The 17512-nt window shown below is 47.2% G+C and overlaps 1 protein-coding gene across 2 annotated transcripts in view; it reads right to left on the bottom strand.

Annotated features, from left to right (window-relative positions):
• Positions 1 to 334: 334 nt before the first annotated feature.
• LOC140408476 (annexin A5-like) overlaps positions 335 to 17512 on the bottom strand; it is a 134853-nt gene continuing 117675 nt past the window's right edge. For both annotated transcript variants that reach the window (XM_072495729.1, XM_072495730.1), the window contains 5 exons: positions 15300 to 15393; positions 12360 to 12455; positions 7882 to 7940; positions 4758 to 4880; positions 335 to 2266 (listed from right to left, as the gene is read on the bottom strand). In XM_072495729.1, coding sequence (XP_072351830.1) covers positions 2204 to 2266; positions 4758 to 4880; positions 7882 to 7940; positions 12360 to 12455; positions 15300 to 15393 — 435 coding nt within the window. In that variant the 3' untranslated portion in view covers positions 335 to 2203. The remainder of the gene's footprint in view (positions 2267 to 4757; positions 4881 to 7881; positions 7941 to 12359; positions 12456 to 15299; positions 15394 to 17512) is intronic.

The raw sequence follows: 17512 nt of genomic DNA, 5'->3' as shown, positions 1-17512 counted from the left end.
GCACTACAAAAATAGTGTACAAATCCTTGTAAAATAGGTCCACCCATACCTCTGTCGTTCAATAAACTGGTGATCTAACTGTGTCAGAAAGGCTTAAGCATTTTTCAAAAATCCTAATGCTAGCTCACAAATTCCAATTTAAAGTTAATCCTGATTCAGTGCTGTTAAAAGAAGGCAGCTGCTTTTAAATTAATCTCAAGACAGTAATTGTTGATTCTCATTCTCTCACTACATTTTCTCAATGCAACTCACTAATTGTCTATCTTCAGGATGAGAAAGCAGTAACTGATTGACATATTTGACCCATGAAAATAAAAGGATACACACACACAAATATGTTTCACGAATTTATTTGTAGACTATATATTACACATCGCAAGCAATTACTAGCACAGAAAATACTTGGTGGACATGGCCATAGTTTGATGGCTAATCGTTTACTCTGTTATTTTACATGGAGCTGTTTTTCCCTGTTGTGTCTTGAAAAAGCCTTGGCAAATTTGCTAAACAGAACTGGGGCATGATGCAGCATCCTTGTCGCACCTGGCATGGATCCAGGCTCAATATGCGATTCCGCGCTGGGTGGGAAACCTCACGAGTCACCTGACTCGCTCCACCCAGCTCATTTAAATACCCGGTCGCTGGCGTGCCAGGGTCACAGGTTGGCATTGCCAGGGGTCGGGCCCAGGGGGCCTTGCCGGGTAGAGGGGGAGTGGGTGGCGGGGAAGATAAAGATTGGGACTGCGGACTAAATGGCGCCCCGATCTGCGAGGTGCTTTTCCTGCACAGGAAATCCCTCCAAGCGAGGCCTGGGACGGGGAGAAACTCCCAGAGGTCAAATAAAACGGCAAAGGGCCATTTGTTAGCGGGATGTTTCTCAGCGCTGAATTACCCCGCTAAACGCTCTGTTCAGCGGACTTTAACTTCAGTCCGCTGAATCATGTCCCTGGGATTTAACAGGGAGCACCAGAGAAGCTCAAGGCAATCTTTGCTTGTGGGCTGTGTCGGAACAGAAGCCGATATCTTATTGTCATTAATATACTAAAGGACAAAGGGATCTTGGTGGAAAGTACTGGTTGTACCAAAAATGGATAAGAGTAGTGCATGGTCTACAGGATAAAAAGCTTTTAAATGCAGCTTGTAGAGAAAATGTGATGCCAAACGTTTGCTCTTACAGTCCCAAATACGACTAAGATGGGTGTCACTACTGATGATTTTACACATAAAGAGCAACTTCCCATAGCCTTCCAAATACTCATCTATGTAGTGATCTTCATGGCAACCACTAATAAAAACTGTCTCCAATACCTTCCGTACAAATTAATACTAAAGAACTGCAAAACAATAGAAGGCATCCCAAAGGCCAATCAGTTCAAATAAAAATCACTGTCAAGAACATTTTTAAGTTGGGTGGCACGGTGGCACAGTGGTTAGCACTGCTGCCTCACAGCGCTGAGGACCCGGGTTCAATCCCGGCCCCAGGTCACTGTCCATCTGGAGTTTGCACATTTTCCCCATGTCAGCGTGGGTCTCACCCCACAACCCAAAAAGATGTACAGAGTAGGTGGATTGGCCACACTAAATTGCCACTTAATTGGGAAGAAAAAGAACATGCTTAATACTGACTTTAGTTAGTCTCCTTCATTCGACAGAAGCAGTAATATACTTGGCTCCCTCAGGAGTAAGACAAAGACAAATCTTTGGTCCCTAATTTTCTCATATTAGTCTATTTTTTTAAAATCTCAGAACATTTTCATTAAGTTTATAGTTATCCATTACATTTCGCAGACATACAGTTATGACAATTTTTTTTTAAAAGCTTTTAAGTTTGCAGCTGCATTAACTACTGGATTATGGGAAGCTTGTTTAAGTTGGAAAGTTATTAAGCGCAAGAAAATTAATGCCTTTGAGATCAAAGAAGAATTGTTAACTTCTGTGGCAGCCTTGCATCACGTAGCAGCCTTGCATCGCGTAAGACAAGGGTTTGTGCGGGGTAAATTGTTAATTAGATGTATCACAGAGAATGAGGAGTTATCACAGTCCTCTTTTTTTTTTTAAAAACAGTGTTAAATATCAATCCTTTCACATGCTTTACGAACTCTTGTTCATTAAAAAAATCTGCATTACAATAATATCTGGTTAAGTAATCACTCAGTTTTGAGCCTTTGATGTGTACGTCGAGTGGATTACTTCACAAGGAGCATTATTTAACTTCACCGCCACACATGCTGAGAAGGGCATTTCTGTAATCGCCCGATGTATCATTCTGCAGAAGAAAAAGGAATTTGTTATCACAATCCCGCAGAGTAAACATACAGTTATCTATGTGAATGAAGCTGAATCGCTCAGAAAATATCATATTAGAATCTGGAGATTAGATTTACATCCAGGCCTGCTAGAGGAAAAACTCTTCTCTTGGACAATACTAAAGATCTTATGTAATTAGAGCACTTACTCATAATAATTGTAAAATTGGAATGAGACCACAGCCTAACTTAATGACGAGCTTAAATAAGGAAGCCAATAGGGAAGTGTACTGGATAGATTTCCATTGAGACCATGTGGATGTTTTCCACATAAACCTTTTGTCAGAAAGATCCACCTGAAGAGTTCAAAGTTTCTGCTACATTTCAAATGGAAAAATGTGAGAGATGTCACAAATAGCAAAAATGGGTGATGAATCAAAGCAAACCCAAATGTGTTATGTCTTTAATCCTTTGGAACTACAGTGCAGGCAGATAATCTTCTCTGAGGTTTTGAGAAATGTACAGAGACACAGGAGAAAGAGTCAGTAGATTTTGAGTATTCTCAAAGTTTATGCCAATGATCCCAAGGCTTTCTAGCAGTGAACCGGTTCAGCTCAGTGCGCTGGACAGTTGGTTTGTGGTGCTGAGGAAGGATAGCAGCGCGGGTTCAATTCCTGTACCGGCTGTGGTTATTCATGAAGGATCCGCCTTCTCAACCTTGTCCCTCACCTGAGGTGTAGTGATCCTCAGGTTAAATCACCATCCTATAGCCTATGGTCAGATGACCATGGCCTATGGTCATCTGGGGATATGGCAACTTTACTCTATTCAAATTCTAGTGGCCTTTTGGCACTTTATAACTCAGCTTTATTTTTAAATATTCCTCCTAAGGTTTGCCCTCTCCTCTCTCCTCCCTAAGGGCTTTGTATATTTTTTATAATTTCCGTTTTATTTGTCCTGTTCATCCATTCTAAGCCTTGTTCAACTGCATTCCACATATAGTATTCAACATCATAATTTAAACTGGTTTCATTTCCCCTCAACTGAGATGACAGTAAAATCGGTCTCATTTTCTCTTAATTCCTTTCTTCCTTTGCAGTTTGTGATTGCAAAGTCATGCTTTGGCTTTATGCCTTCTCTGTGGCTTGTCAGGTTATCTGAAATTGAATAATGTTTCATAGCATTTGTAATGCTAAAATATGAATGCTACCCTGATTCTGTGCAAGGAGGTGGTCACGGTAAGTGTTATCCCAAGTGACTTCTGTAACACCGGGATTGATTAATTCTGGAGCCTCTTTCATTTAAATGTATCCATGTAAAATTAAGCCGATTTAAAGTTACCTCTCATGATCATATTTTCATTCCAAATCCTTCACACATGATATTATCTTTATCCTTTTCTGGCAATCTGGCCCATCAATGTACGGGAGTTTTTTCAAGGCTGACTATTTTATTATGTGCTCCAAGACATCAGGAAACAAGAACAAACTTTAAATTATTCAGGATCAGTGGCCACTGCAAGAATGTAGCTGTTTTTATTTTGAAGTTTTCCATAAATATATATATCTGCCCTGCCATGCGTCTCCTTCGTGAACATTTTTTTATTTTTATTCATTATTGGGATGTGGGCGTTGTTAGCTGGGCCACCATATACTACCCATCCCCAATTGCCCTTGAATTGAGTGGCTTGCTTAGTAATTTCAGAAGACATTCACATTACTGTGGCTCTGGAGCCACATGTAGGCCAGGTAAGGATGGCAGGTTTCCTTCCCTAAAGGATATTAGTGAACCAGATGGGTTTTTACGACAATTGACAATGGTTTCATGGTCATCACCAGACTGTTAATTGCAGACTATTTATTGAATTCAAATTTCACTGTTTGCTATGGTGGGATTCAAACCCAGGGTCCCAGAGCTTTACCCTGGGGTCCTGGGATAACTGATCTAGTGACAATACCACTTTGCCATTGCTTCCCCAAACATCCGAAAACCTCTGATATAGAATCCACTTCTGGAGTAAGCCATAATTCAGGAATCTTCAAAATATAATTTTACAGACAGTGACATCTCTCAAGTATCTTCTAAATACAGCCAGCTCTCGTCCTTCATGACTCCCTCTAGCACACAATCGTTTACCTGTGTGAATGTGTACTTACCCCAAATAATGGTTCACAGCCCCAAAACATCACTCACCCACAAATCGGTGTGTTATATTAAACTCTCGCATTTCCCACATCCTTTCCATGTAGAAAGTGCGCACTGCGCATGCGCCAACTCTGCTTATGCCCAAGTTCACAATTCGCATTTTTGTGGCAATGGAATCCTCACAAACGACGGGAGTTGACTGCACTTTAATGTTCATACAAGGATGCTTTTTGCATTATTTATTTTTAGGCTGGCATTTAGTTACTGATCTATCTTTCATGTCTGCAGCTGCAACTCCTGAGTTACAAACCACTGACTAGTTTTTGTCTTTATCTTTATCACAAAGTGGCACCTTCTTTGTCATACCTTGATCATACTGAAAAGAGATTTTCCATAGTTGGCCTGAAACTTCGCACTGATATCAAGCAAGTCGACTTCACTCCTTGAAATCATAACCCTGATAAGCGTGTCATCATCTGTCCCAGCTCCCTAGTTACAAAAGAGAAAGTGTGATTGATTGATTGATTTGATTTATTGTCCCATGTACCGAAGTACAGTGAAAAGTATTTTTCTCCGGCCAAGGGATCACTTAACTACATTTAATAGACTCCAATCAACTTATCATATATGATAATGCTGTTGCTGCATGCTTTCATGCAGTATTCTCAAGAAGGAATGTCTTCTCCATCAAGATCAAAGGAGATCTAAATTTACACACCGTTTTGGCACCGATAATGAACAGGTTATAATTGTCAGGGTTTGGAGTCATGGAGTACGGCAGCTTTTATCTCACTCTGTAAATAGTTATTTGACTTAATAAACTGTTCATTAGTTAATCTACTTGGTGTTCACCAGTCTTTCAAGATACTGCAAGCTTTATCAACTTGGAGGCATGGCGGCACAGTGGTTAGCACTGCTGCTTCACAGCTCCAGGGACCTGGGTTCGATTCCCAGCTTGAGTCATTGTCTGTGCGGAGTCTGCACGTTCTCCCTGTGTTTTTGTGGGAGCTCTCCTTGTGCTCCGGTTTCCTCCCACAGTCCAAAGATGTGCAGGTTAGGTGGATTGGCCATCCTATATTGCCCTTCAAGTCCAAAAAAGGTAGGTGGGGTTACTGGGTTACAGGCATAGGGTGGAGGTGTGGGCTTAAGTAGAGTGCCCTTTCCAAGTGCATATCTTCACATTTTCCTACATTATATTCCATCTGCCAAGTTTCTGCCCACTCACTTAACCTGTCTATATCGCTCTGCATACTCGCCACTTGACTTCCCACCTATTTTTGTGTCATCTGCAAACTTGGCAATAGAACATTCACTTCCCTTGTCCAAGTCATTAATATATATTGCAAATAATTGTGGGCCCCAGCACCGATTCCTGTGGCACTCCAAGAGTTACAGGTTGGCACCCAGAAAATGCTCCTCTTATCCCAACTTTGTCTTCTATCAGTTAACCAATCCTCTACCGAGGCTAATATACAACCCCCAACACCATAAGCTCTTATCAGATTGAGTAGCCTTTTGTGTGATATTTTACCAAACACTTTTTGGAAAAGCAGACATATTCCCCCGGGAAATGCCTTCAGGTACATGCAAGTGAGGGCGTTTGTGAGGCGGGAGGAGAGGGAATTCCCGCTGCTCCCGGCACAGGGGATTCAAGACAGGGTGATTTGGGGCGTATGGGTCGGGGAAGGCAAGGTGTCGGCGATATACCAGGAGATGAAAGAAGAGGGGGAGGCTTTGGTAGAGGAGCTGAAAGGTAAATGGGAAGAGGAGCTAGGGGAGGAGCTTGAGGAGGGGCTGTGGGCTGATGCCCTAAGTAGGGTTAATTCCTCTTCCTCGTGTGCCAGGCTTAGCCTGATACAGTTTAAGGTAGTTCACAGAGCACATATGACGGGGGCGAGGCTGAGTAGGTTCTTTGGGATGGAGGACAGATGTGGGAGGTGCTCAGGAAGTCCGGCGAACCATGTCCATATGTTTTGGTCATGCCCGGCACTGGAGGGGTTCTGGAGGGGAGTTGCGGGAACAGTATCTAAGGTGGTGAAAGTCCGGGTCAAGCCAAGCTGGGGGCTAGCACTATTTGGAGTAGTGGACGAGCTGGGAGTGCAGGAGGCGAAAGAGGCTGGCATTCTGGCCTTTGCGTCCCTAGTAGCCCGGCGAAGGATCTTGTTAATGTGGAAAGAGGCGAAGCCCCCCAGCGTGGAGGCCTGGATAAATGATATGGCAGGGTTTATCAAGTTGGAGAGGATAAAGTTTGCCTTGAGAGAGTCTGTGCAGGGGTTCTACAGGCGGTGGCAACCGTTCCTAGACTATCTCGTGGAGCGTTAGATGAAGGTCGGACAGCAGCAGCAGCAACCCGGGGGGAGGAGGGTGGGGGGGGGGACATCTTTCTGGGGGGGGGGGGGGGCCTTGCTGGGGGGCATTTGAGCAAGAAAATACATGAATGATCCGGGAAACTGATATGTACGGGAGGAATCCAATGTACAAAGTTCTGTATCATATTGACTTGCCATGTTCATGTCTTGCTATGCGAGCTTTCTTTCTTTTGTGTTACGGGGGGGGGGGGGGAGGGGGGGGGGTTTGTTTTGTATGGTTGAAAATTGTGTTAAAAATTCTTAATAAACATTTTTTTTTTTTAAAAAGGAAAAGCAGACATATTGCACCGTCACAATCTTCAGAGCGAAAAGCATTGTTTTGTTTGGCAGCTCCAAGAATGGAAAGACAGTGGACAAATTGTGCTAAATAGGACTCAGATGAGGAATTCAGTGGACAGCATACAAACATACTGATGGGCATGTTCACCGAGATACTAGGGTCATTAGCTGCTCTGCCAAATAAGGTCTAGTCACTGTCAAGGAGCACAGTTTCAGCCCCAAGTAGGCAGAGCAAAAGGCACAGAGCTTGCCTCCAAATGAAAAATGAATTAAAATCTCTTATTGTCACAAGTAGTCTTCAATGAAGTTACTGTGAAAAGCCCCTAGTCGCCACATTCCGGCGCTTGTTCGGGGAGGCTGGTACGGGAATTGAACCGTGCTGGCCTGCCTGGGTCTGCTTTCAAAGCCAGCGATTTGGCCCTGTGCTAAACAGCCCCTAAGTTCTTAAGAGCAACCTTGCGTACAATTTAAACGTTGGTCCTTCAAGGAACAGTCCATCTTGCATTGCTGCACTCAGAGCCATGTAAGCAGTCGGCGCCCCAGTGCAGTATGCTCTAATTTAGGTATCCCACAGGCGACATCTTGAACAGGTTGTGCCAGAAGTGGCTGGGGACACTGAACGCCCTAGTAAAAAAGCACTAGACCTTGTGTGGCAGGGCGGAATTCATATACATGGCCTCAAGTATCACAAATCTAACATCACTATTCCTCGCCATTAGGACCCTGCATTTAGTTCAGGAATATGAATGTAAAAGGCAGGTCATTTCATCTTAACTGTTCGGCCAATAGTATTCATTTCCTCTTCTTGAATAAGTGAAATTAACAAGATAGTTTCAACGTACCTGCATGGCGTTATAAAGAGTTATAGCAAAATATTCAGGAACGCTTTTTACACACTTCACTGAAATAGAACATAAATATTATTTGTGTGGAACCTTACTGGAATTTGGCAAAATGTCAGGTTCAGACTGAAAACAGACACGTAACTCTCCAGTTTCACAAACCAGGGGCAAAATTCTCCGACCCCCCCCGCCGGATCGGAGAGTCGCCGGGGGCTGGCGTGAATCCCGGCCCCGCTGGTTGCCGAAGTCTCCAGCACCGGAGATTAGGCGGGGGCGGGAATCGCGCCGCACCAGAGATTAGGCGGGGGCGGGAATCGCGCCGCACCGGAGATTAGGCGGGGGCGGGAATCGCGCCGCACCGGAGATTAGGCGGGGGCGGGAATCGCGCCGCGCCGGTTGGCGGGCCCCCCCACTCGATTCTCCGGCCCGGATGGGCCGAAGTCCCGCCGCTAAAATGCCTGTCCCGCCGGCGTAAATTAAATCACCTACCTGACCGGCGTGACAAGGCGGCGCGGGCGGGCTCCGGGGTCGTGGGGGGGGGGGGGGCGCGGGGCGATCTGGCCCCGGGAGGTGCCCCCACGGTGGCCTGGCCCGCAATCGGGGCCCACCGATCCGCGGGCGGGCCTGTGACGTGGGGGCACTCTTTCCTTTCCGCCTCCGCCACGGTCTCCACCATGGCGGAGGCGGAAGAGACTCCCTCCACTGCGCATGCGTGGGAAGCTGTCAGCAGCCGCTGACGCTCCCGCACATGCGCCGCCCGGAGATGTCATTTCCGCGCCAGCTGACGGGGCACCAAAGGCCTTTTCCGCCAGCTGGCGGGGCGGAAATTCCTCCGGCGCGGGCCTAGCCCCTCAAGGTTGGGGCTCGGCCCCCAAAGATGCGGAGCATTCCACACCTTTGGGGCGGCGCGATGCCCGTCTGATTTGCGCCGTTTTGGGCACCAGTCGGCGGACATTGCGCCGTTTCCGGAGAATTTCGCCCCTGATCTTTCTTCAAATATTGCGCCTCACAGAGAAAAGAAAATGAGTGGCAGTGGTTTACGCAGTCACGCTGGCAGGGTGGAGCCTGATAGAGCCGGCAGCCTGCTCCACAGACAGCGGCCCAGCCGCCATCTTATAAGGGTGCCCCATCAGCGCTGCAGCCTAACAGCCCCCATCATGGAGCTTTTGACAGCTCATCTCTCCTCACCGCCACTCCCCCCCCCCCCCCCACCCCCCTCCAGACTCCCACTAGGGCCCGTCCCTGGCACTGCTCCTGGCTCAGTTTGACACTGCCAGCCTGTGCCACGGCAGTCCCCGGCATGTGCCTCCACCCGCCCCCAACACCAGGGGAGGGGGCATACTCACATCTGCTCTCCCAGAGGGATCCCCTCAACTGCTTCTAGTCTGGCCAAACCAGTTGTGAACTTTAGCGAGATATGAATATTTAGTGTGCGTGTGGTGGTGGTGGGGAAGAGAGAGAAAAGGCAGGGGTGCCCACTCTCCCCGCTACTTTATACCGGTGGAAGCCATGGAGTGAGCGGCCGCACATTTGGTAGCTGCTCAGGAGGAATTTTTTGTTCCTTTCCCCGTTCGAAGGGTGGGATTTTGGTTGGAAAAAGGTGAAGGAGTGCCATGAAAAAGTGCGACTCCTCTGGTACGGTTGGTGGATGGGCCCACGGACTAGGAGTGGGTCGAGAAGAAGGGAGCTGGTGGAGCAGGAGAATCTTCGTGAACCAGAGGTCAAGATGGCGGAGGGTAAAGGGCTTGTTCTGCCTGCCCAGTGGCCAACGGAGAAGCTGATAGACTTCTTAAATGAGAAGTTCAGCCAGCAGAGTAGGAAAGCCCTGGAAGTAGAGCTGCTAAAAGCAGGGTTTGACTGGATGGAGCAGAGGCTGGAATCCCAGGGCCAGGCGATTCAGAAAGTGGAGGAGGTGGTGGGGGAGCACGAGGAGCAGCTCGCCTCATTGGTGGCCGAGATGGGGGAAACCCAAAAGAGGCTGAAAGAGAAGATGGAGGATCTGAAAGACCGCTCCAGGAGACATAACTTGCAGGTCCCAGAAGGCATTGAAGGAGCAGAGGCAGGCACGTACGTGACCAAATGTTGGAAAAGCTGATGGGGGAGGGGGCCTTTGACCGGCCCCTGGAGGTCAACTGAGCGCACAGGCTGCTGATGAGGAGGCCACAGTTGGGTGTGCCGCCGACGGCGATGGTGGGACGATTGCAACACTTCTTGGACAAAGAGAAGATTCTTCAGTGGGCGAGGCAGACGAGGAAGTGAACCTGGGAGGGGAACGAGCTGTGGGTAAACCAAGACCTGGGTGCAGAACTGGCGAAGAGGAGGACCGGTTATAAAGGCTGCCTTCCTCAAGACGGTGAAGTTTGGAGTGCTGTACCCGGCCGCCTCTGGGTGACTTTCCAGAAGCACGAGTATTATTTTGGTACGCCAGAGGAGGTGATGGAGTTTCTGAGGGACAATGGACTGGCAGGAGAAGGAAGACATTGATCTTTGGAGGAGGGGGTTTCCTTTTGGTGGTTGTTGGAGAGGGGCGGGGGGGGGAAACAATGTTGAGAGGCCTTGGGCAGGGACTGCCATGCTACTTAACAGGCTTTCGACCAGGTGGAGTGGGAATATCTGTGGGAGGTGTTGCGATGGTTTGAGATTGGGCAGGGGTTTGTGGACCGGGTCCGGTTGCTGTATAAAGCACCGGTCGCCAAGTGTGCGGACGAACCGGGTGAGTTTGGGATATTTTGGGTTGCACCGTGGGAAAAGGCAAGGGTGCCCACTCTCCCCGCTACTTTTTGCCTTGGCCAAAGAGCCATTGGCTATGGCACCTTGAGAGCGTCCAGGGATTGGAAAGGATTGTACGGTTCTCCCGATACAAGCTGAACATGGGAAAGAGTGTGATGTTCCCAATTGAGACCAGAGGGTAGGAAATGGGGTTGGGGGAGCTGCCATTTAAGGTGATGGGGGTGAGTTTCAGGTACTTGGGCATCCAGGTTGCGCGGGTTGGGCGCACCTGCATAAGTTAAATTTGGCTCGGTTGGTGGAGCAGATGAAGGGGGACTTTAAGAGGTGAGATGTGCTGCCATTGTCGTTGGCAGGACGGGTGCAGTGAAGATGACGGTGCAGCCGAGGTTCCTGTTTATATTTCAGAACCTCCTGATTTTCATCCCAAAGTCATTCTTTAAAAAGGTCAATGCGTCGATCTCGAGGTTTGTATAGGCGGGGAAGACCCGCAGGTCAAGAGGGATTTCGTGGAGCGGGAACGAGGAGAGGGAGGGTTGGCATTGCAGAATATAATGAATTACTATTGGGCGGCTAACATAGTTAGGGTCAGGAAATGGGTAATAGGGAAGGGTCGGTAGAAGGGCAGGTGGAGGTGGCTTCTTGCAGGGGAATGTGTTTAGGGGCATTGTTGACAGCGCCTTTGCCGTTCTTGCCGGCCAGGTACGCGGTGAGTCCAGTGGTGATGTGGGCTTTGAGGGTATGCGGGCAGTGGAGGCAACATTTGAGACTGGAGGGTGCCTTGGTATTGGCACTGATTGGTGAAAACTATAGGTTTGCACCAGGGGGGCTGGATGCAAGGTTTCAGGGGTGGCGGCAGGTAGGGATTGAGCAGTTTTGGGATCTGCTCAGAGGGGACAGCTTTGCATAATGAGAGGACCTGGAGGAGGAATATGTGCTGACCAGGGGAATGGTTTTAGGTACTTGCAGGTGTGGGATTTCATGAGGAGGGTGACTTTCTTTCCCAGGTTGCTGCCCCTGGGGCTGCAAGATAAGGTGCTGTTGAGAGAGGGAGCAGGGGAGCGGAGGTGTCTGAGGTTTACAAGGAGCTGATGGTCTGGGAGGGAGCCCCAATGGGAGATGTTAATCAAAAGTTGGAGGAGGAGCTGGGGAGGAGGGGGGGAAATGTGGGAGGAGGCCCTGCGGAGGGTGAATGCGTCCTCGTCGTGTGCAAGGCTCAGTCTTATCCAGTTTAACGTACTCCACAGAGCGCATGTGACGGTGGCGAAGATGAGTTGGTTCTTTGAGGGAGTAGAGGACAGGTGTGGGCGGTGTGTGGGGAGGCCTGCAAACCGTGTTCACATGTTTTGGGCATGTCAGAAACTGAAGGGGTTCTGGCAGGGATTTGCGGACGTAATGTCAGAGGCGTTGGAGGTTCGCTTGGAGGTGGAAGTCTTTCCTTGACTTCTTTAAGGAGGATTGAGGGGGCGGGGGGAGGGGAGAGATTGGGTACTGATTATTTATTAAGTTGTACAATTTGCTTCTGCTGTTTTTGCTTTGTTTGATGCTTGTTTATACAAAATGCCTGAATAAAATATTTTTAAAATGAGGGAGAAAGTGACAGAAGGATCAGCGATGTGTTCGAAGAAGGATGGGAAATGGTTTGTGTGGTGCAGAAACAGCAGCACGCTCTTGTTGGGCTGAATGGCCTACTTCAGTCTTGTAAATACAACGCGAGATTATGTAACAGAACACTGGCCCTTGCTTCTTACCAATGGCTAGTAATGCAGTCCTCAGACTTCCAGATGTCTCCGAAGAAATACTTTCCTCGATCTGATAGCCTGAGATTTTCATGTATTCTGCAAAAACTGAAAAAGTGTGCACATTATTACAGCCAAGTCATTCTCAAACACTACATAATGGGGTCTTTATTTCCCCCGTTTACAAATCATACACCGATATTTAAAACTTGAAATTAGAAGCAGATATTTTTACACAACAGATAAAGGGGCCTTCCATTCCTGATCACTTCAGATTACCAGAAATTCTGATGATATATATTGATCCTAGTTTCTCACCAAGTAATGCTACTGTTTGTTGCCACTCTTTTCCCCTTGAAGAACAAGTGTGGAGTATTGGAATCATTTTAACCAACCAGCTGGCCGGGTCACAGATGTTCTCTCCGTGGCCATCTTCAACTGCTGCAGCAAGAATTTTTCCAAATTTGGGTCTCCCACCCCACCACCTGAAGAGTCAGTGGTGAACACAACGTTACCAATCAAGGCATTCCTGCAGACAGCTCAGACTCTGAGTGTTAACCGGCTGGAGACAGGTCTTTCGCCCTTCACTCAGGCAGACGTCCCACCTCAGAGAGCTAACTGGCTGACAGCTCAATAGTCCCAGCAGTGCCAGCAGCAACAGTGGCAAAGACCCAACATACCAATTAGGAGCAGTGACTCACAGCAGGGAGGAAATGCAAGGTCCAAGGGAGGTGGGGATCTTGATGGGAGAGCACACACAGGGGGCTGATCTGGTGGAGGTGGGTTGCCCAATGTGTAAAGGAGGCTCTCAGGATAGGCTCCTCCCCTTTCCATCCAAGGCCCATGATCTGCCGGCTTCCCCAACACCCAAACTCCTTCCGACAATCTCTGGAAGTGCGGCCAGGCGGGAAGCAGTCAAGAGCTCAACTGGGGCTGAGTGGGTGTGGCACCCTGGTGCTCCCCCACCATCCCCTGAACCAGAGACTTCTGTCTCAGAACTATGAGTACGACTAACTATGCCACAGGATTGCCTTATAATGTTAGTGAACAACCTTCATACGAATAATGCAATACAGCTTAGCTGCCTCAGGGTCTTAAAAACTTCCATTACTCAGTGAAGGAGCTCATAGAAACTTAAACAGAGTGAAGGACTGCTGAATCCAGCATATTTGCTGTGCCAAATCCCTGCAATAGGACACCCCCCACATATCCTTCCTTCATCTACACCCTCTTCACCGGACTCCTCCAATAGATCAGTCTGCTAGATCAATCCGCCAGCCTCTTGACCCCATTCTACCTACCTGGGATCAGAGATCGAAGGCCAAGGACCGCTCCCTCCCAACCCGGCCTTCCCACAGTAGGCCGGCATTCTGAGCTACCAGTGCCTGCAGCCTTCTTTCCCCAGTGTTTCCTGCCCAATAGCCTCAATCAGGTTGACTTTCAGGCAGGGAACTGGTCAGTGGTGCCACCCACATGCTGTGCAGCTAAAACTCCTCAACATTGTGGAAAAAAAAATCAGGATTTCTTGGCTAGTGTCCCACACCCCTACCTGCCAGCAGATAAAGAGATTAAAACTACCCCCCCCGACATCAGGTCAGCTAAAGAGGATGCTGTGGAGAGCTTCCCTTACCTCCCACACACTTGAGCTTCAAACAAAATTAGATTTGAGTCAACTTTCATTTTGGTCTTACGAGAGAAGATAATTACTGCTCTGAATATTATAATGGGTGCAGTGCAAGGACTGTTTCACACATACAATTATTTTGCTTCTGAAGTTGTAAATACTTTTGGATGCACTACATATGCAAACTTTATCTTATTTAACACCTCCCCAATAAAATGTGAATGGGACTTTGTTCTTTCAATTAAGAGATGCTGCTTTAAGAGAGTACACCAAGAGATTAGATGCTTAATGTACCCCATCTTAATCAAATGCATTGTCCATAATGTAGACGAATAATAGTCTCACCTACCTTTGAGTCACTTCATGCACCAATATTTTAAATGAATTCCATTTCGCCCCCAATATCGGGCGCGATTCAGCAGACTCAAGTTAAAGACCGTTGAACCACGCATTTAGCAGGGTGTTTCTTGGCAACTGCAACACCCCGCTATTCAATGGCACTTTGCATTTTATTTGCTTTGGGGAGTTTCTCCCCTCCGAGGCCGCACTTAGAGGGATTTCCTGCTGGCAAGCTTCAAGATTCCTCACATATCAGTGCGCTATTTTGAGCGACAGCCCCAATTGCTCTCCCGCCACCCCATCACCCTATTTTTGTGACCTCCCTACTCACTCTCCCAACCATCGGAGGTTCCCCGGGAAACCCCTCCCCACCCCTCCCTCTAAGTGACAAGGTCCCCCTAAGCCTGACCCCTGGCAGTGCCAACCTAGGCACCCTAGCAATGCTGGGGTGGCACTGCCAGGGTGCCTAGGTGGCACTAAGATGCAAGGCTGTTAGTGTCAGTGCCCAGGTGCCGGGGGAGTGACAGGGTACTAGCCTGCCATGTCCCCGACCACCCAGAGGTCTCCAATGGCCTGGGTGATGCCCCCCTCCACACGTGTGCACCAGTACTAAACTGCGCCCTGGCGAGGTCTCCTAGGCGTGGCTGGTGAGTCGCAGGCACCAGGTGAATTCTGCATCTGGGTATTTAAATGAGCCATTAGGCTCATTTGAATATTCAGATCTTGGACCAACACCACGGGCGAGATCCAGATCACATGGCGGGAGAAGTCGGGTGACTCCAGTGAGGTTTTGTGCCCGGTGTAGAGCCAGTTTAGGGGCACACGCTCAATTCACCTGTTGCACCCGGGTCCATGCTGGGCGCAACAAGATCACTGAATCATGCCCATTGTGTTAATGGGTCATAATTTAATCTACTGCATGACAAATATTATTACATTTTAAATAATGATTTGTTACCACTGATAAAAGATAAACCAGGTAAGCTCACCTTGCTCAAGGTAAGGTGCACTCTTGGTCCCAATGATGGTGAGGAATGTGGATTCATCTGTGCCACACTTCAGTTCTCCAGCTTGAAACAGATCCTATGATGTAAAGTTGTTATTCATTGAAAATCTTACAGAACAAGACAAAGCCACTCAGCCTGTCACAACTGTGCCAAGCTGATTGGAAGTGCAATGTAGTCCCACACTCCAACTTTTCCAGTACATTAATTAGTCCTCTACATGTGCAACTGCCTTTTGAAAATTCCGTTGGAATTTTCTTCCACCACCCTTCAGGGAGTACTTTCCCAATCTGAACCTGCGTGAAGAAATTCTGTTTCATTTCTCTTCAGCTCTTTTACCAATTAGCATTTGTTCGCTGTACTAACCTATAATAATAATCTTTATTGTCACAAGTAGGCTTGCATTATAATAATAGCTTATTGTCACAAGTAGGCTTCAATGAAGTTACTGTGAAAAGCCCCTAGTCGCCACTTCACAATAACACTGCAGTAAAGTTACTGTGAAAAGCCCCTGGTCGCCACATTCCGGCACCGAGAAAATTCAGAATGTCCAATCCACTTAATAGCGCGTCTTTCGGACTTGTGGGAGGAAACCGGAGCACCCGGAGGAAACTCACGCATACACAGGGAGAAAGTGCAGACTCCGCACAGACAGTGACCCAAGCCAGTAATCGAACCTGGGACCCTGGCGCTGTGAAGCAATAGAGCTAACCACCTATTTGCCAAAAGGAAGTATTTGCCCCTACTTGTTCCATCAAAACTTCAGTATGTTGAAGACTTCCATTAAAACCTCTCAATATTTTGAAGACTTCCTATTAGCTTCTGTTTTGAGAAACCCCCCAGTTTCTCCAATCTCTCCAAATAAATTAATTCTCTCATCCCTAGTATCAGCTTGGTAAACCCATCCTTCTTTTATATTCGCTCCAGAGTCATCGAAATTATAGCATCATATTACGATCCCAGACCAGATCCCAATAGCTGCTAGGATACTGGACAGAATTTGATTTAATGTGCTGTGCAAGACTGTGAGGAAAGGATACTTTGCTCCAGGAGTGATTCCATGCAGAAATAGGAATATTGTATATTAAAATAAACGTTATTATTAACACAGGATTAAAATAGATTTACCATCATTCAAGAAAATAGCGCACAATTACCCATTAAACAATGTTTAGCAACAAAATGAAACACCAATTCCTAACTGCTATCTATTATCTCCACTCAATCAAAACCCATCTCAGGTCATAATCCACTTTTAAATACAGTTAGCCAGCCCAGTAATACTTGCTGTAAAGAAATGTTTTGGACAAACTGCTTTGAGAGGGAGGTCCTTCAGGAACTGGCTTGCATATTCTTGCCTGTGTCAAACTACTTTTTAAACTGACCAGCATTTGGCAAATAGCTGCTTGTCTGTTCACATCCCCAATCTAAACTGAACTGAAACGCAACACCTATTGCTTCAGCCCCTGGTTCCTCCCATTAACTGAGATGAGATGAGAAATCCCTCATCCCTGGAACTATTCTGATAAACCTCCTCTGCACCCTCCCAAGGACGTTCACATTCTTTCTAAAGAGATCAGTCTGTAGTTACTACTAATGTCCTTACCTCTGTTGAACAAGCACGTCACATTTGTCATTCTCAAATCCTCTGGCACCTCCCCTGTATCTAGGGAAGATTGGGATAATGTGCTAACTTCCACTATCTCCACCTCCTTTAGTAACATGGGATGCAAGCCATCTGGACCAGGCAACCTACCCACACAGCCAGCACATCCAGTACAGCGTTCCTATCAATTTTCACTCCATCCATTACTGTTACCATTTCCGCTCCTTCCGATATTTTGTCAGCATCCTCTTCTTTTGCAACCACCATATACAAAGTATTAATTGACCCTTATAAACCCCATACCACTTCTGACTACTTGATTACTATTGCCTGAACATCTTTGAGTTGTCTTTTATATTAAGTTCCCCTGTCAACTTCTTGTATTTGGCCAAAGATTTCACTTGACACGCTTCACAAAAATCTCCTTTTTGTTTCACATTTTCTCCTTTTTGTTTCACATTTTCTCTATCATCTACATCATCCAAAGAGCCTTCTTGGAGGAATGTAGTCAGCATGAACCCGAATCGTCTCCTTAAAGATCAGCCATTGTTCCTGTCAATCTGTGGCTGCATTTTACATCCTGGCTAGATCC

The sequence above is a fragment of the Scyliorhinus torazame genome, chromosome 3 (genome assembly GCF_047496885.1).
Source record: "Scyliorhinus torazame isolate Kashiwa2021f chromosome 3, sScyTor2.1, whole genome shotgun sequence".
Taxonomy (NCBI): Eukaryota; Metazoa; Chordata; class Chondrichthyes; order Carcharhiniformes; family Scyliorhinidae; genus Scyliorhinus; species Scyliorhinus torazame.
This window is presented reverse-complemented; position numbering and strand designations above follow the sequence as displayed.